At 31.0% G+C, this 19,140-nt stretch overlaps 5 protein-coding genes across 12 annotated transcripts; 3 read left to right on the top strand and 2 right to left on the bottom strand.

The window, feature by feature from the left end:
- Positions 1-843: 843 nt before the first annotated feature.
- Positions 844-1,680, bottom strand: RpL37A (ribosomal protein L37A). The gene is made up of 3 exons (XM_088196622.1): positions 1,636-1,680; positions 1,362-1,490; positions 844-1,042 (listed from the first exon to the last, which is right to left on the bottom strand). Exons 1-3 carry the CDS (start codon positions 1,636-1,638, stop codon positions 902-904), a joined length of 273 nt encoding a protein of 90 aa, XP_088052748.1. The 5' UTR covers positions 1,639-1,680; the 3' UTR covers positions 844-901.
- A 1,673-nt stretch (positions 1,681-3,353) lies between these two features.
- Positions 3,354-4,130, top strand: LOC148229291 (uncharacterized). Of its 2 annotated transcripts, XR_015811262.1 has the most exons (3): positions 3,354-3,372; positions 3,511-3,568; positions 3,764-3,880. XR_015811262.1 is itself a non-coding variant. In XM_088196470.1 (2 exons), the coding sequence occupies exon 2, from the start codon at positions 3,771-3,773 to the stop codon at positions 4,050-4,052; it is 282 nt and encodes a 93-aa protein (XP_088052596.1). In that variant the 5' UTR covers positions 3,511-3,568; positions 3,764-3,770; the 3' UTR covers positions 4,053-4,130. The 2 variants fall into 2 exon arrangements, 1 of the variants encoding a protein (XP_088052596.1); XM_088196470.1 differs by lacking the exon at positions 3,354-3,372 and having other exon boundaries at positions 3,764-4,130.
- Positions 4,116-10,502, bottom strand: Culd (CUB and LDLa domain). 7 transcript variants are annotated; one of them, XM_088196466.1, is made up of 14 exons: positions 10,369-10,502; positions 7,528-7,608; positions 7,344-7,450; positions 7,087-7,278; positions 6,843-7,021; positions 6,472-6,652; positions 6,255-6,407; positions 6,008-6,190; positions 5,825-5,944; positions 5,530-5,760; positions 5,359-5,467; positions 4,666-4,720; positions 4,426-4,600; positions 4,116-4,363 (listed from the first exon to the last, which is right to left on the bottom strand). In XM_088196466.1, the coding sequence occupies exons 2-14, from the start codon at positions 7,545-7,547 to the stop codon at positions 4,131-4,133; spliced, it is 1,938 nt and encodes a 645-aa protein (XP_088052592.1). In that variant the 5' UTR covers positions 7,548-7,608; positions 10,369-10,502; the 3' UTR covers positions 4,116-4,130. The 7 variants fall into 7 exon arrangements, with proteins under 7 accessions (XP_088052592.1, XP_088052593.1, XP_088052594.1 ...); XM_088196467.1 differs by having other exon boundaries at positions 7,344-7,461; positions 10,369-10,400; XM_088196468.1 differs by lacking the exon at positions 10,369-10,502 and adding an exon at positions 8,198-8,216 and having other exon boundaries at positions 7,344-7,461.
- LOC148229289 (uncharacterized) lies at positions 9,213-10,964 on the top strand. The gene is made up of 3 exons (XM_088196469.1): positions 9,213-9,468; positions 9,544-9,678; positions 9,739-10,964. Exons 1-3 carry the CDS (start codon positions 9,340-9,342, stop codon positions 10,882-10,884), a joined length of 1,410 nt encoding a protein of 469 aa, XP_088052595.1. The 5' UTR covers positions 9,213-9,339; the 3' UTR covers positions 10,885-10,964.
- Positions 10,965-13,315: 2,351 nt separating this feature from the next.
- Positions 13,316-15,162, top strand: Prim1 (DNA primase small subunit). Its single transcript, XM_088196957.1, has 7 exons — positions 13,316-13,372; positions 13,463-13,760; positions 13,832-14,001; positions 14,188-14,386; positions 14,453-14,663; positions 14,724-15,057; positions 15,125-15,162. Exons 2-7 carry the CDS (start codon positions 13,507-13,509, stop codon positions 15,145-15,147), a joined length of 1,191 nt encoding a protein of 396 aa, XP_088053083.1. The 5' UTR covers positions 13,316-13,372; positions 13,463-13,506; the 3' UTR covers positions 15,148-15,162.
- The last annotated feature ends 3,978 nt before the right edge of the window (positions 15,163-19,140 follow it).

Here is a 19,140-nt window from a genome sequence, read left to right as displayed (position 1 = left end):
ATTAATTCAAATTGGATTTGAAGTTTGAAAGCAAATGGACGTTTTGCAACTGTCAAAGGAGTTTTATAGACATTTTAAAGCAGCATAATAATTTCACTGAAATCATATAATTTCACTAGCACCTGCCAGATATATTATATATTCACTAGTAGAAATATATCCCAATATAATTACATATTTGTAAAATATTTTTAGGATCAATTTTGGACTACATTCATAGTATTTCATTAAGACATGCTTTTTTCTAGCCAAATGTCGCACCTGCCACCCCCTCCCCTAAATGACGACCCTGTGTAAAACTATACTCCAGCCTAATAAAATGATTTTTTCATCTGAGAGTTAAACACGAAAAAATATTGATTATTGAAGTAAAAAGCAAGATGAAAGACTTAAAAAAATGGTGAAAAATGAGACAAATCATATTCCAGAGATTTATTTTGTCATTTATTCGTCAAATTTGGGCTTTATACTTTTTCTCGAAATCATCAAGTGTAAATCACCTGTTTTAATTTTATATAAGGCGTTTTCAATTTGCTGAAAGTTCATGGTAATTGCTATTATATTATTGTTGTAAATTAATAAAAACAGTGAATATCATCTTGACCATTTTCTTATTTTACAGGGCAATGCAATTACAATTAGTATAATCGAGATATAATAAATTATCCTCGAGTTTAAAGCTACACCAGCAATTAGAAACAATTTTATCGAAAGTAGTCAGTAGTGATAATGATTTTCAAATTCTTTTACCCATCACTCAGATTTAAATTACCAAAGTATCAATGTTAGAGTAACTTAATAATAAATGGAATATCATTACTTTGAATGGTTTATAAATAAAAATCGTATATTTTTTTATTAATTTATTTAAACTTAGAGCTTAAGGTGTTTGTGGTAGCGTTTAAACGTTTTCGCGGAGTCGTCGGACTGCGGATCTGACAGAACTGGCTGCAATGGTAGCGTAAACCCATGCACCTCCGGCTACCACTCGCTTGCACCTCCTGCAAGACCAAATGCCAACACAAGCACGCTTCATGGCTTCCTAAAATTTTATAGAAACGAATTAACATGTCATCGCTAACTTCGTACATCATAACAAGCAAATATTTGGACATCTCTGAAGCAATTCAAGATACAGATGATAGCAACCAATATTGTACAATCATGTACATATACTAATTTGCATAGCAGTTAATTAATAAATATGAATATATTTATATTGTTAAACAAGGAACAATCCACTTCAAAAATACCTAAACACTTTACAATATGAATACTTAAATAGTTTCAAATCAACGCCAAACAATCTTTAAGTATACGCCACACTAAATGTATCATTATTTTTAGGTTATGTTATGTACCTTTCCGCAGAAGGAGCATGTGTATTTGGCGTGCTGAGTGATTTCCATCTTCTTGACCATCTTACGGAGCGAAGCACCGTATCTGGTACCATATTTGCCGGTGATTCCGACCTTCTTCGTGCGTTTGGCCTGAAAATAAAACACGTCAAGTTTTGTCGAGCGTCATGTCAATATTGTATAAAATCATTTCGGCCATCATCCGCGGATGAAAATAACGAAATTTTGCGTAAATCCGACCGAGGATCGTCAAGATATCGCCGGATTATTTGCTCACCATTTTTGAGGTACTGCAACTAAGGTGACAGCCGGAAAGAAAGAGACGAGATTTGCGAGCGCCGCTCTACTGGCAACACTGAATATTTTATTTAAAATTATTTCAAAATTAATCATTTTTAATTAAATTCATACATAATTAGTAATATTAAAATAATATAAAATATATTAAAAATTTTTAAGAGTATTTTTAATTATTTAATATAATTAAGTGTTTGCTTCAAGTTTAAAATATATTATTTTTTTATTAATAAATTATTACATGGAAACATACAAAGTCACAACTTCGAAATAAATTAAATGCGGCTTTCAGCAATTTTATAAGAAAACTTAAAAATAGACTTACTAAAACCTAAAATCAGACTATAGAAGATGTGTAATATGCTTTAGATTAATATCAATATTTATTATATTACACAATAAGAATTGTCGATCTCGATCCATCTGCCTCTTCTCCCCCTTTCCACAGCTAACAAGCTTATAATAACTTTGTATTTTTTTTCTTTATTCATATTTTATGTGTAGAATAAGTACATTCATTATTTTTGTTTAAATGTTTATGTCGATAGTTGATCTTTGTACATGATTTTTGAAAAGTTGGACATAAGTATTGCTCAATTAATTCGTTTAAGTAAACAACTATTTTATATATTACTCATTTAAATTGTCCTTTTTTTTAAAGCCATCGGGTGGTAATTGTGGCAATAAACGAATTTGAGTGTAAAAGTTGACTTTCACTGGTTCTTCGTACCACAGTTAAGACGACATTTTCAATATGGTCATAAAGAATACCACTTTCCCTAAAAGAGAGAAGTAAAACATTTGGTCATTCATGTCAGATTTACTGCCAGCACCAAGCGCGTTAACTTCTTATCAAATAGAAATTTATATAATAAGTATATTATCAGTCATAGACAAAAAAGGAAAAAACAATAAGTCTAGCTAAATGTTAAGCTAAAAAACATAGAATCTTGTCGGTATATTGCATATTAAAGCATAATACATCACAATAAAAAAAAATGTAATGCTTAGCTGTTAGTTGATATTAAACACACACACACATTATTACTATTTTAAATGCTTACAGTCATGCAATAATTTATAAAGATAACAATTTAAAACTTTATGGGAGCCGAATTTAGATTTGTTATGGCCAAAACTGGTCGACGTTGGAGTAGCATCGCGTGACGGTTTTCTCTCTCTCTACCGGCAAGCCCGCTTTGGTTTGGACGCGTGGCGTCGCGCGCGCGCCCCTTGTAATGTAAACACCATTAACCTTCAATAAATATATTACTGCAGCGGCTCAATCTGTGTCTCATTGCCACCCGCCATCATCACGGTCCCTAAAACTTGCTTAATAATTATTTAACATAGTGATTTAGAAGTACTTTTTTATTTAATTAAAACATGCATTTTGTAGTGTTATTTGATTATGCTCTTTGGCGAACGGATAGTGACGAGTAGCAATTGAGCCTACGAGTAGTATTTTAATTTAAAGTTTACCTATTATATTACATTATCATTTTTGCGAACGGTGGACGATGCACCACCGACCGTTGTTTTTCCGTCGAGATCCACCAAAAGAATGTGCCAAGTCAGTGTCAGTGTTACCATAGTGCCTAAAATAGATTGATAAATGCCTAAATAAATAAATAGATAAATAGTATTCAATCAAATCACATTAAAATTAAAAAATACAATTTCTTATTTTTAGGCTAATAAATTAATATATACTATGGTAATTTAATATTAAAAATTGAAGTACAAATGTATTTTATTTTTGTACTTATATATATAATTATTTGAAAATTCAAAAGCATAAAGGTTTTATCTAAAAATATTTTAATGTATACACCAATTCTCATATTTTCTTTAGCTAGCAACACTTTAATTACCACGCTGGTTTTGTTTTGACGTCTGTCGAGTCTCCAAAGGTAGGACTTACATTTTAACTGCGTATATGTTTATAACAGTCTTTAATAACATCGAAGTATCACTTTTTTGATAATAAAAAAATCTGATATTATGTCGATTTTAATAATACGATGAATTGTAATGAAACAGTATTTTAATTGATATATTTTATTGCAAATAATAAATAATACATTAAAAACCATCTATCACTACAGAGTCAAAATGCCGCAAGGCAAAATGAAAGTAAAGAGTAAACTGCCAGCGAACGTAAAGAACAAAAACAAAACCAAAGGCTCGGCGATTACCAAGAGAATTAATGCCCCCATTCAAAACAAGAAGAAGAACAACGAAGAAACGTTCAAACTGAAAAAGGCTGTATCTAAAAACGTCAACAAAAAAATGGAAGAAGAGATCCGTTCGATGGTTTATGAGAGAAAGACTACACTCTCGAAAGCACAACTAGCCGTCGTAGCTCACAATAAAGCTCAAATAGCAAAATCATAAATATAAAGAATGATTGTATTTAATTCATTGTTATTGTTACTGACAAATATAATAAAAACAATGTTTAAAAAATGCATTTTATTGATTTGGCATGAAATTGCTATTAGAATTAAAATTATTATAAACATTCGATATATTATCGTGGGAATGACATCTTACAATAGATTGTGTTATTGTATCTATAGCACCTTCTTGACTCGAACGAAGAGTGTCAAATGAAATTGCACTTAATCTTGATGGTGTTGCATTGTCAGTGTTGGATTTGCTTTCAGTTTTAATCATCCATGGGAAAATTCTTTGCGATTCGTACTCTAAAAATAGATCTTTTTATACATTCTTAATGTAAATATTAGTTTAAACATTAATGACTTACCATTATTTGTTGCAATTGAGAGCGATAATGATATCCCTGTTTCTTGTTCATCGTAACCCATATCTAGCGACATCGGTAATGATCCATCAGAAGTACTTCTACCAGTAATTATATTTTCGTTAAGTAAGTTGTCATTACGTTTTAATCCCGTCAAGGGTTCTGCTATAACTTGTAGCTAAAAATAATTAATATTAATGATAAAAAATTCTTGTTAACCTAATTTAAAATAATAATTTTCACCTTAGGTGATAATTGTGATGTCCCTTCATCTCCATGGCGATTTTTATTCTTCACTCTGTAATATTTCAATGGTAATCAAATCAACAATAATGCTACACTCCATTCCAGCCCGTGGCAAGTGAGAGCCATATATGTTTATCATTAGCTTAGATTCCAAGCATTAGAAGAAAATTTACAACACAATATTAGATTTTCAGGAGAAGAATTTTATAATAAACACATTCCATATTGTACTACAATTGCTCAAGACTTCCATTGTCCTTAATGACTACAACGTGAACAGCTTGCTATCAAAAAATTTGTTCATAATATTTCTGTACCAAATTATTTATAACGAAATAATTAATATTTCCAGAGTCAATATCAGAATTTTGTATAAGTATCTTAGCGATTTTGGGTGACGTTATAACATAGTAGGCTCAACGCTTCGACTCAGAAATGAGTGTATGAAATGATTGGAAACTGAGTGTCACAAAAACTAATTAGCAATTTCTCTATTTAATATAAAAAAAATAAGTATTTCCAGTCATTATTTTGGAGCTAAACTGAGTATATACTATGTAATATTTAGCTGAATATATCTCTTTATGAATTCAGATAACACTTTTCAAATTACTTATTCCTTTTACTTGGTTTTCAAAATTCTCCTATGTTAGAACATGTTTTGTTGTTCAAGTTGACTTTATAAATTACCTTATGGATGTTTTCCTGCGTTTTTGCTGAATCGGTTTCATAGCTTGATTGTAATCCGGAGGTGGCTCGTATGTCGGGGGATCGTCCTGCTCAATCAGCTCTTCTACTGCTATTCAAAATACAGCTTTTAACACCGCACACTTTAAAAGATACTCTACATCTATTTTATACCTAATAATTGAGTAATCGTCTGAATCTGATCATTCGTTGTAACACTATCAATATGATTCAGTGGCCGAGCTTTAATGGTTCTCCTGCAAATAGCTACTACTAAAATAAAAGCCGTGCAGGCCAAAAACATAACACACATCCACAAGCCTCCGAAGAATTTGGTTTCACCAAAATTTTCAACATTGTTATTCCTCGACGGCCACCAAAACCGATTGATTCCATTAAATACATCTATACCGATTTAAATAAGGCGTTAGTTTATTATTAAATATAAAGTATATTGATAAATACATACCGGACAAACAACCGTAAATCTCGTCACTATCGTCTCCACAATTATCAATGTTATTGCATAGAAGTGGTTGAATTATACATCTATTATTTGTACAGCGATAGTCCAAGCCTTGTAAGCAATCTACAATATGATACATAATTTAATTATATAAATATATATTGGATTACCAAATATATTGCGTACTTGTATAAGAAAATGCTGAATAAGCAATCAATAATTTAGAGGACAGATCAAAATTGCCTCTTAAATATATATAAAATCCTTTCGATATTGGCGATATGTATTCAGTGTAATTTGTGTCATTATTTGATAGATAATCAATTATGCTTGATTCTGATGTGATACCTTTATGAACTGCTATTTCGCCTGTTCAATAAAAATATGGGATAATAGAGTTGATTTTAATAGACTATAAATATATTATTCTCACCATTTGCAGTGAAGTTGATAACTTTCATATATAAATGTGTCTTTAAAAATGCAACCGATCCAGCTGGTTTTATTATCCAATAGCAGTCGTATATCCCTGATATTGTATTCATAGAAATATATCCACCAAGATCAGAAATATCACCTCCACAATCTAGAATTGAATATTATTTATTATTACAATATAATTATTTATTACATTATGAATATATAATCACCAGTGTTTAACAGATTTTGTGTCGATGAATTTTTAAACTCATACACAGCTTTATATCCCAAAGATGATCCACCGTTTCCAAAAAACCTTGCAACTATTGATGAACCAGTAGAAAAAATAATTGGCGGTCTAGTTTTAGAACCTGATACCAATTTAATGAGTTGTCCATCTGAGTCAAAAATCTATACATAAATATTGTGGTTAATATAAAGAAATGATTCCCGTTAGTAGACTTATATTTAATAAAAAATAATTGTGTCTGCTGCCAAACACATCTAGCAATTACTACAGATTTTCAGTTTAAGAATTATGCATTTATATGATCAAGCTTAAACAGTAGATTTATGTATGATAAATAAAAAGGTAATTCACCTCCATCAACGATAACGGCGATATCAGAAAATCTGTGAATAATAGAGCGATGATGCAGTCTTTATCTTTACAATATAAAACATGCTCGGTGCCGTAATCTCTAGGATACAACGATGGAAAGTTTAAAGAAGTTATTATACCCGAATCTCCGACGTAACCATTAATAATATTTTGATTTTCTGCAAGATTGTATTTTACAGTAACTGAATAATAAAATTGTAATTTGTAATATTTAAAGACATACTCAAAGATATATATTCCATGCGAAACTTTTTACTAGTATTGAAAGGTACATTGTAAAAAATCGTCAAAGATCTTGAAAAGCTCTTATATATCATACTATCGAGGGGTAAGCATAAAACTGTAGGTTTTTCATGATTGGTCGTCTCCCAAATCGTTATATTTCCACAATGACATTGTTTTAGATTGGTTGCGTCTATTAATGTAATATTAAAAAAGTAAAAATATAATAAATTAAATATTTATATGTATTTCACTTACTATTTTCAGTTTTACAATTATTTGACAATGTAGTATTCTCGAACCTTAATTTTATAAAGCAAAACGGACACGTAACCAGTTCAATGCATGAAGAGAATACACTGGTTCTATGCAAAATCTAGATAAATTATTATTTATTTAAATGAAAAACTGATTACCATTATATTTTTATAGTTTTACTTACATTATTATCAAAAAGCACATTTCCTCTTTCGCCCAATTGCAAATATATGGAGCGCGTGTAAGATAAATCACATGTTTCCTTCTGCACAAAAGAATCGATTAATGTAACTGTTATGGTAAGTAAAATAATAACTTTATAAAGATAACATGTGACATGCATGTTCTGCATGGTACAAAACAGTGATTGTGAATAAAATTCGTCTTGTCTTCTAACCCAATTATGGGATTAACTCTGAAGTGACGGAGTGGAAAGATTGTAAGGATTCTGTTTAAATATAGTCATGATGAAAATAAAGGTAATTTCTTGTTTGTTATATAAATTATTTGCATATTTTACACAATGTTTTTTATAATAATAAAATACATATAATTAAGAGACAAACAAATTATTACGTTGTAACAAAATAAAATCATAACAAAATTTAAATGAAGATTATTTATTTTTTAATATATTTTTATGTTTAATATAATAATTTAAGAGAATGAAAGACATTTTTGTGATAATAAAATGGGTGCTATTTTATGGGGAAATATTTTAAGAGATTTAGCATTTATAAATACTTTGTTTCATAAACTAATTGCTTATGCATTACAATAATAATAAATGAACATTAGATGACAACATAGATTAAGCAATATTTTATTTTTAGTGTGTATTAAATTATATAAACTGCGCATTAGAGTTTCGTTAGTGTAGCGAGCGACCAAAGTTAAGCAGCATTAGGCGTGGTCGATACTTGGATGTGTTACATCTTAAAAAAACGCTGAAAAAGTTTTGTGTGTTTTGAAATAATGTTTAAATTAAGTTTATTATAATAAAATAAAGAACAATTTAAATGAGCATATATAAAAGGCAAACATTTAAATGGTCAGAATTTATATCAACTTTGGGTCAGAATAAAAATCAAATCTTGGTCAGCATAAATTTCAAATAGTTGGAATAAAAATAGCATACGGTCAGAACAAAAATATAGTACGATCCTGTGAATTAAAAAAATGTTATAATATTTATAAATATAAATGGGCAATAAATTACTGTTAGACAGGTTATGTGCGAGCAAGCGTTGGTCAGACAGAATCGTGAACACTCCATGAATAATTCTGAATGAATCTATATAATTGTATATAGGACTCGAAGTTATTCAGAGCGACGAACGAAGCGGGAATAACGACAAAGCGGCGTCAGAGAGCACTTTGGCTTATTGTGTTGACATCTGATAATATTGCGAGCCCATCCAATTGTAGCACCTATTTATCATTTATCACAAATGCTTAAAACACGCGTTTCTAACAATTTACCATTCACGCATATAAAAAAAATAGCTAAAAGTCATTGAAAAACTCCACTTTAAATATTAAAGTTGTTATTGTTCCAAATAGACGCTCCCGAGAAAATTCACAAAACAATGCATACCACCGGCGCAAATACAGAAGGTAGAAAACGCACTATATATTTTTAATTCACATATAAATTGTATTCTATTTTATTGTGATAAACTCAAATTAAACATACAAATCTATTCCAGAATTTGTATAAGCGATCACCCATCCAAGTAAAAGTAAAAATTCACGAAAAAGCTGTGACGTCATTTATAGAAGCTGCCTAAATAAAATGTTGGTATGTATTTATTTAATGTTCATTTATTAATATTGTAATACATAAAAAATAGTTTTATGGAACAAAGTAGATATTTTATAAATTGATCATTTATATTGTCTTCTAATTAATAACAGGTAATAGTTCTTATTTTAATAATAAATTAAAAACGCATTGTTTATTAAACCACTGGCAACATTAAATTTATCTGTCAAAATGAACGGAAATGAGATTGATCCTTGTCGCACTTGTTTATGTACCGAAACAAGTAGATCACTTCTTGATTTTTGCCAAGAAGAATCCTTGCACCTTTATGAAATGGTTATGACGTTTTGTTCAGTCACTGTAAGTAAATAAAACCTATAATTACCATGTTATAAATGACTGCAATAATATTTACATTTTCTTTCTAAATATCAGATTAAAACAAACGACGGCCTGCCTAAATCGATTTGCTTGCAATGCTTTGAAAGAATAAAAATTGCATTTTCGTTCAAGAAGAAATGCGAACAAGTAGAAAAATATTTAAGGGGAGAAGCATCAGATTTATTGAACGTATGTATAATATTACATTATATTAAATGAGATTTGGTTTTTAATTAAATATATTTACAGCTCAATCAAGCAAAAAATGAACATTATATTTATTTGACTAAATCTGAAATTAATATTAAACAAGAAAGCGATTTAGAGCCAGAGTGCTTAATTGGAAACGATTATGCTGATTCAATCGTTGACAACGAAGACAATGACTTTCGAGTTAAAGAAGAATCTGAACACCCTGAACCAATCATACCTCTCGCTTCACTCTTATCTGGAAAGGAAGATCTAAAATTGTATAAAAAGTTAAAAAAAATAAAAAAATCTCCATTATCTTCGAGTAAAAGATTAAAAGAAAGCTATATAACTAATTGTCCGCATTGTGATTTTAAAACATCTAAAAGTTCAGTTATAAAGAGGCATCTTATGATACACGACGATGTTAAACCTTTATCATGTGATTTATGCAACTTTAGATGCGTTCAATCTTCGTCTTTGAAGGTCCACCGAGCGACGCATACAACCGAAAAGCCTTTTGCATGTAATCGTTGCGACTATAAAAGCAATAACTCTTCCAATTTAAAGCGACATTTAAGAAGACACACGAAAGACAAACCGTATTCTTGCGACATTTGCACTTATAGATGCTCTCAATCCTCAGGCTTGAAAGAACATAAGAAGATACACACAAACGAAAAGCCTTACCTATGCGATCAATGCCATTATGTCTGCCGATCGGCGAACATGTTAAAAAATCACAACCGCAATAAACACACGGGTGAAAAACAATACTCGTGCGACCAATGCGGATTCCGATGCAAAACCAAAAGCACTCTAATCTGCCACATAAAACGACACATGGGAATAAGAAACTTCTCTTGCGAGTTCTGCCCTTATAAATCAATTCAATTAGCATCTTTAGAGAATCACAGAAAAATGGTACACACTGGAGAAAGACCATTTGCTTGCGATCAATGTCCATATCGGTGTATCAACGCAACGTATTTGAAGATTCACCAGAAGACCCATTTAAAAATAAAGCGTTACTCGTGCGATCTCTGTCCTTATATGTGCGATTCTATGTTTAAGATGAAGAATCATAAGATGACGCACACAGGTGAAAAACCATATTTGTGCAACATATGCAATTTTAGAAGTGCTCAGTCATCTTCGTTAAAGAGGCACAAACGACGGCATCATTATTCTGTCGGTGTTAAGTAGATGTGTTCAAATTATTAGTGAAATTGATATTAATTTGTATATTATATTAGAAAAGAATTAAAAAATGTGCACAAAACAAATATATATTATTATTTAAGAATGAAAGCTTAATTCCCAGCAGCAGAATCTAATTTTATATCCATATTTTACGACCGATGTATAATAAGATCTAGTGTTTTTAGCACCGATATTTTCTACCTCTGTGACAAATTAATTTTGTTTCCTTTTTCTGATAACCCAAGATTTTATATCTTTATTTAATTTAAATCTTCGACGTCCATGATTTTACGAAATAGAGAAAACGGAATAGGATTCTATTTTCTAGACACGCAGCAGGAATTTTTTTCGAAATTTCGGTAGATAGAGACAGATGACATATCCCCTATCTGTATTTATTAAACAGTAAATATAAGGCTAAGCTGTGTTTAAGTTCCGGTAGATGTAAATAGATTACCTATATTTACCATAACATATTTATTTACTATTTACTGGTATATTGGAACAGATTTTACTTTGAGGTCTATGCGTTTATCAAATATTTTATCAAAAATGATTCAATAATATGTTATGGTATAAAAATATGTCACATGTAAATTAAAAAAACATTTATTTTACTAAATAAATAATACCGTGAATAAATAAACATATAAATAATATTTATATGTTTATTTATTCATCCGATATAGGCAAAACTGACGGCACACGGTGACGGAGGAAAGCACATTATTTTGGTGGACCTCGATAGGAAGACAGTGGGCGATGGTGCCTTGTCCACTGTTCACTCGCATTTATTTTCATGTAACTTGTAAACTATTATATACTTCTGATAAATACTACTGCAACGGCTCTATCTGTATGTAATTGTCACCCGTCCGGCAAAATACTAATTTTATTGAATAAATGATACATAGTTTATATGTTATATTGTATACTATGAGTGATCGGCGAACGAGGCTTAAACTTAAAATAGGTGTTTTATACTTTGGACACGGAAGCTAACGGGTGTCAATTAGACACAGATTGGGCCACTGCAGTTTTTTTTTATTGAATTGTGAAGTTACATGTGTTGGGGCATATTTAAATTTTGTTATGGCAAAAACTTAGCGACATTTGGGGTAACACTGGCGTGATGGTTTTTTCTTTCCACTGGCAATCTTCGGGCGTTCGGACGCGCGCCGTCCCGCGCCCGCCTTGTTTATTTACTAATCAATAAAACATTACTGCAGCGGTTCAATTTGTGTCTAATTACCACCGGTAGCCATCCCATTGGCAAACATGTTAAAATATACAATGAACAGGGCGCGGGCCCGCAACTGCGTGTGAGCGCCCCAGAGGTTACCAGTCGGGAGAATCCGTCACATCAGTGCTACTAGAGTGCCCCTTAAGTTTTGGCCATAATAAAAGCTATATTTATATAAATATATAAATGGGCTCTCACAGTACTAAGATCTGACAAGTGATACCTATAATAAGCATGTTGATAGTGTACGTTCAGAAATTATTGCTTAACTTATCCCCTCGAGGAGAAGTTGACGCTGTTTTTTTTGTTACGCGTGCGACCCTAATATAAGAAGGCCATCCATAAAGAATATAGTTAAGTTGATTTTACTTGCTGCATTTTGTTACTACATATTATTATTAAACAGACCAGATTTTGATAATATCAAAGGAGGACGCTAAAAATAAAAAGTTATTCAAAATTTCTGTTCAAAAGCTATCTTGACTTTTTGTAATGAAGGAGGACAAATTGAAAATCAGGTCATTTCGAATTTATTTTTCAAAGACTTTCTCTGAAATATTTTTGAGAGGGGGGAATTGAAAAAAGGCGGACAATCCTCCTCAAATTAGGAGGTCTGGTCACCTTATATTATTATACATAGATACCCCACCGCGTGTGCGCAGTTTGCGAGCTGGTTGTGCAAGTGCGTCTCAGCGGGAGTTCCTGTTTGACTTGGGCTAAGCATCTCTTGGCAACGATAACTTTTGTTATGGCGATGAATAAAATAAATTTGAATAATTATCACAGCGCTTGCAATTCTTAATACCTAAGGTTTTATTTGAAATAATAATTAATATTATTGCTATTGTTGGAACCCACAAATTAACTATCATTAATGGTCGGGTTTAATAACTACACATTATTTTATAAAAAATGAATTCGCATATCAACTAATAAATTATTATCGACACATGCATCAAATTGTATGTAAATATTTACACATATTACGCATTAGTATGTAATTATCATTATTCACACGTGTATCGAATTTGCTCAATATTCATAATCACATATGATAATAAATAAAATTACCGTTTTTAAAAAATATCCATTAATATTTACCATAGTTACTCGAGTATATAATTAAAAAATAACTATTCAAAAATATACATTTATATATTGATAGGTAATACAATTTTGGTTTTATTCTTTACAATAGCAACACTTTTAAATCGCGGGAATGGTTGCGCTGTGACATCGACTGTCAGAGTGAGTAGTACTAGATTATTCAATATTATGATAAAATTGATTAAAAATTAATCCTAACTTATTAACGTTATTTGTTTATATCGTATAAAGGTAATATACATAATTAGTATCGCAGTTCACCTACCCGAAACAACATGGACGGTTCGAATTCGATGTTTGAAGAACTATTACCGAACTATTATAAACGCGAATTTCCTTTAAAACTGTGGTGTCGCTGGGTAGCTGCGGGATGTTCACCTCAACCTCTAGCCAATCGCGAGTTATCATTTACGTTATCCCACGATGTGTACATCAGATATTTGTCCATACGTAACCCAACAGATTTGCGTAATATGCTAGAAAAAAAGAAACCCTTCAAGATCGATATAGGAGCAGTTTACGACGTCGAGTAAGATAATATTCAATATAAGCATAATAAACGATTATTTATTTTACATGTTTTTTTTCGTGTTTTTGTAGACCGACATTAAATAAACAAAGATCGATCATCGTATCTAGAGAATTGGTCTTCGATATCGATCTCACTGATTATGACGATGTCAGGACGTGTTGTAAAGGCGCTGGCATTTGCAATAAATGCTGGAAATTTATGATTGTTGCTTGCCAAGTATTAGAAGAGTCTTTAAAAGGTTTGCTATTTGATATATTTAAAGTAGACAATTGGGTGATTGAAAGTCAAAAGTTTTTATCTGGATTTTATCTTTAATTAAATTTTTAAGAATCAAAAATCCTTTTTTATCAAAGATTGTATATTATTTTAACTGCTGTTACATTTTGGATGGATCAATTGTATAATATCTTACTTTGTATTACAGAAGACTTTGGTTTTACGAGTGTATTATGGGTTTATTCCGGCCGTAGAGGTATTCATTGCTGGGTATCGTGCCCTGAAGCTAAAAATCTTACATCTAATGCAAGATCAGCTGTAGCCGATTATTTAGCACTTATATCAGGCGGAGAATCACAATTGAAGAAAGTTCACTTGAATTCAGAAAATATTCATTCCAGCATCAAGTAAATTTAAAAAAATACTGCCTTATATCCAGATCTTCAATAATCTGACTTATAATTTTATTCTAGACGAGCTTTAGCTATTATAAATAAAATATTCAATGAAATTCTTGATGAACAACAGTTTATATCGTCGACCGAAGGTTTAGCTAAATTTGTTAAGCTCATCCCTGATGATGCTTTAGCTTTACAAGTATTTGAAAGCTTGAAATCTATGCCTGCTGATTCTAAACTAAGATGGAAGGCATTTCAAGATGTCTACGCGTCTTATTGGAGCAAAGTATGTTATGCGATATAATAATATAAAATTGTATTTTTATTGATTTGTTTATTTTATCAGCAAAATGGATTACGTCGAATCAGACACCTGATCGAAGAGATCCAACTCCAGTGGTGTTACCCTAGACTCGACATCAACGTTTCTAAAGGGTTGAACCATTTATTGAAAGCTCCGTTTAGCGTTCATCCTAAAACCGAGAAAGTGTGCGTTGTTTTTCGAGCTTCCGACGTCGTCAAGTTGGATCCGAGCACGGTTCCAACTTTATCCGATCTTTTAGACGAACAATCACCAAACTACACACAAGCACAAAGCTTGATGCAGCAATCTGTTAATATTTTCCAAAGTTATGTTTTCGCATTGGAAAAAGAAGTGGCAAAACATAAAAAAGAAATTAGTGAGTTATAAACTGCTCTTATTTTATAAATTTTAAACACTAATATATTTTTATTTAAATGTTTCAGATGAAAACAGTTTAGATTTTTAATCTACTTATTACCAATACTTATTTTTGTAATTATTTTTTTATTTATATATTAAATCTATTATAATTAAATATCATTCTTTTCAATATGCCTTATAGAAAATATAGTCACCCTTCCCTAGCATGTATTTTTTTGAAACAGGTAAAATGATTGTTCACATTCTGTGCACATGTAATATGAAAGTATAATAGAAAAAGCTAGTTGGTCCATTTCTATAGCTCATTTTTTGACTTACATAATACAGTGAAATCTCAGTACAGTGAAGCTCACGGGACCGAAGAAAAATTTTTCGTTATATTGAATGTAAGGAAGATGATGTATTTTTATTTTATTTTTAATTACCATATTACTACAGTATCAAAATATCCTCTTACAAGATTTACAGATCGTATTTTGTCCACTTTTAAGGATACTGTAATGAACACAATAAAATTTGTTAAAAAATGTTTTATAAAAAAAGTTTGAGGGTCAGTGAAACACCTAGAATGTCACTTATGAACACATCCCGCACATGCCAAGCCAAGGACGAACTGAATTCGGAGAAATATTGTATCAATTTGTAACGTCATTCTTAAATTCTGGTTAAAATATTTTGTTATACTGAAATCAATCTTCGTTACAATGAAAACATTTTGTATGAAAATTTTTCGAGGACAAATTGAAGATTCGTTATACTGGGAATTTCGTTATTTCGGTATTCGTTACAACTTTTGTTTCAGTCTGGCATTTCACTACTTGGTAGTTATTGCTTTACCTAATGCAGTGGTCGGCAAACTTATTGGCCGAAGAGCCAAATATGTACATTACAACGATTCAAAATAGTTCTAAGAGCCAAATCTGTTTTTTAATTTAGTAAACCTTTATTATAATTTTAGTCCTTCATTAAATTACGGGTACACTGAATAAAACTTGATTTCACAGTTAATAAAGATTTATTCGTTGATAAACAATAATATGAAAGTAAGGTATCCATAAATTTAAATCATGACAATGACTGACAAACACTTAATGCGAACTATGTCGTTGCATCTCCTTGGAAAGTTTCAGTAAGTCAGGTTTATATGTTGTTGTTTTTAATTTTAGGCATGATTCCAGGTTCTCATCAATAAGACAACTTCTCAGTTTACTCTTGATAAATTTCATGCTTGAAAAGGATTGTTCGCATGAATATGTAGAATCAAAAAGGGAAAGAACAGCAAACGCAAGTTTTTTCAGCTGATCGTAAGAGTCAGGAATACTATTCCAGACGTTGAAAATGATCATGTCTTCATTCTCCAGGTCTTTCAAAGCAGACCACTTGTGTTGTGAACTAAGATCACATTCGTTCTTCTCCAATATTTCCAAATCAATACAAAGAAGTTGAAATTTGGAGCTCCATATTTCTTTGTTTTTTAAATCCTGCAATTGTATTTCAAATTTACAATGTCAATGCCAAAAGGAGAAAATTTTAACTCTGTTATTATAGCATTAAGAGGATTTTTGATGAATGCTAAGGTCGCTTTGCTGTTCTTAAAATCCTGAAACCTGCTGAGAAATGCTTCCCTCATATTTAAAATTATTGTTTTGAAATGGTGTTTGTCAAAAGAGGAATTATTTTCTTGGCGATGCTTCAGCAGGCTCGGAAAGTAAAACAATGTTTTCCTTTCAAAATCTTGAGCAAAAAGGGATAATTTGTTTTCGAATGAAATGACTTCTTCTAACATCGAAAAAATTGTGTTTCCTTTCCCTTGTAGTTTACGTTTAAGCTGATTTAGATGAGACGTAACGTCTACCATGAAATGAAAGTTTTGGATCCACTGATTGTCTGTAAGTTCTGGATAGTGAACACTCTTCTCAAGGAGAAATGCTTCAATTTCTGGCAATAGGGACGCGAAACGTTTTAAAACGTTCCCTCTTGATAACCATCGAACCTTGTTATGAAGCAGAAGATCAGCGTACTCACTCTCCATTTTAACTAAAAATTCTTTGAATTGACGATGATTAGGAGCTTTAGCTACAATGGAGTTGATGATCGTGATCACTAATCCCATAACTTTACTAATTTCTTTCGGAAATGTCTGCGCACAAAGTGCTCCTTGGTGAATAATGCAATAATAAACCAATATCTCGTGATTCATTTTTTCTTTCAAAATGGCAACAAACCCTTTTCTGACGCCGGTCATACTTTTGGCCGGCTTTTCTGTAGCCGTCAAATACGCAGATTGACAGCTGTCATACTACTACGCTGCGCTGCGCCCCTACCGGACGAAACAGGTACTACGTCAACGCTCACGCACACATTCAACGTTGTATGGAAAGGACACTTGACCAGAATTAGCGCCCGAGCCCGTGGATATTTGTGCCAGAGCCGCACTCAAGGAGCCAAAGAGCCGCATGCGGCTCCGGAGCCGCACTTTGCCGACCCCTGACCTAATGTAACACATTGCAACAGAATTTGCTTAGTTGTGCTTTAGGACCATGCTAGTTTTTTTTATAAATTTTGATGATTTAAAGTTAGATCAAAATTATGGAAAATCTACATAAAAAGGTTAAAATGAAATACAAATTTTAATATCTTTTTATAATTTATTTTAAATTCCAACTAAACATAACATTTATTATATCATATTTAATTTTCACATCAAACAACTTTAAAATGACAATAAACATGTAACGCTAATTTAATAAAAATAAAAAAAAACAAATAAAATTGTTAACAACTCCTTCAAATACAATATATAGATTATTATAAAAACGTTAACATACCCATATAGATTAAAATTGACAATCTACTGTACAAACAATTATATTTTGTTAAGCGATTAGACCCAAGTATGATAGAATAAAAGAATAATCATACTTAGACTGCTCTCGAATCATATAGACATACATACATACAGTAAAAATAACTTGAATATAGTATAAATTCAATAACAGACTTTACAAACATATTTTTTCTTCGATAAAAAAAATTAAAAGATTATTTAAGCACCCATAAGGAATTGCTTTAAAATAAAAGCATTATTTGCACCAATCAATTTAAAAGAATAAATATATTGATTTAAGGGATTGTGCCAGTTGTAGTATGTTCATTTTAATCAATTAATAATATAATAATAAAAAGCTACCAGTTATTCAGTAGTTATTACCACAGCGTGAGCTAACCTTCAAGGTTGGTAGCCTTATTATGTCACTAAGGAATTATTATCTAGACTTCACAAACCTATGTTTTTATTATTTTTAAAATAAAATAAATAAATAAAATATTTAAGCACCTATAACGAATTACTTCCAAAACAAGCAGTATTTGCACCAATCAATGAAAAAGAATAATAAATATTTCGATTTGAGAGATTATGCCAGTTGTAACATGTTTATTCTAATCAATGATAATATGACCGCTTCAAGCAGCTTTAATACCAAATACAGGAATTTAATTGGGATATGAATGCTTCTCTCATAGTCAATTTTATGTTGCAATGTTACGGGTAGAGCAAACAAAACACCTATAGTACTACCAGATAAAATTAATTTAAGCAAAAACGCCGTCAACATTTAAAGGTTCAATATAATTGGGAACAAACATGGTATAAAAGTTAATATATGCATAAAGAAGAGATTGACAGATCTGTAATCAAAATTATTAAAATATTGATAATCTTAACTGAATAGGTTATTGTGATATTTATTTGAAGCTGCATTTGTTGATAGCGATATTCGCAATCTTAACATTAAAATATTTTTACCACATTTTTTTTCTTTATATGAACTGAAATTCTTTTGGACTTACTGGTAGTTATCAAATTGGCTCAAGTCAATCTTAGAGATCACAGATATTTTTATCATTAATTATAAAATAAATAAACTTTCCTTATGCAACTCTTCACAGAGTAAACCTAACTCACTATTTAAACAAATAATTTGAGTTTAAAGCTTATATTTTTTTAAATAGCCAATTCAATGTCAAGATTCGAAACAATATCAGCCATATACTCGTTTTCGATTAAATCTATTAC

The sequence above is a fragment of the Plectrocnemia conspersa genome, unplaced genomic scaffold, assembly GCF_051122295.1.
Source record: "Plectrocnemia conspersa isolate PC_06_02 unplaced genomic scaffold, ASM5112229v1 ptg000011l, whole genome shotgun sequence".
NCBI classification, from domain to species: Eukaryota; Metazoa; Arthropoda; class Insecta; order Trichoptera; family Polycentropodidae; genus Plectrocnemia; species Plectrocnemia conspersa.
The sequence above is the reverse complement of the archived record's forward strand: the minus strand, read 5'-3'. Positions and strand labels throughout refer to the sequence as shown.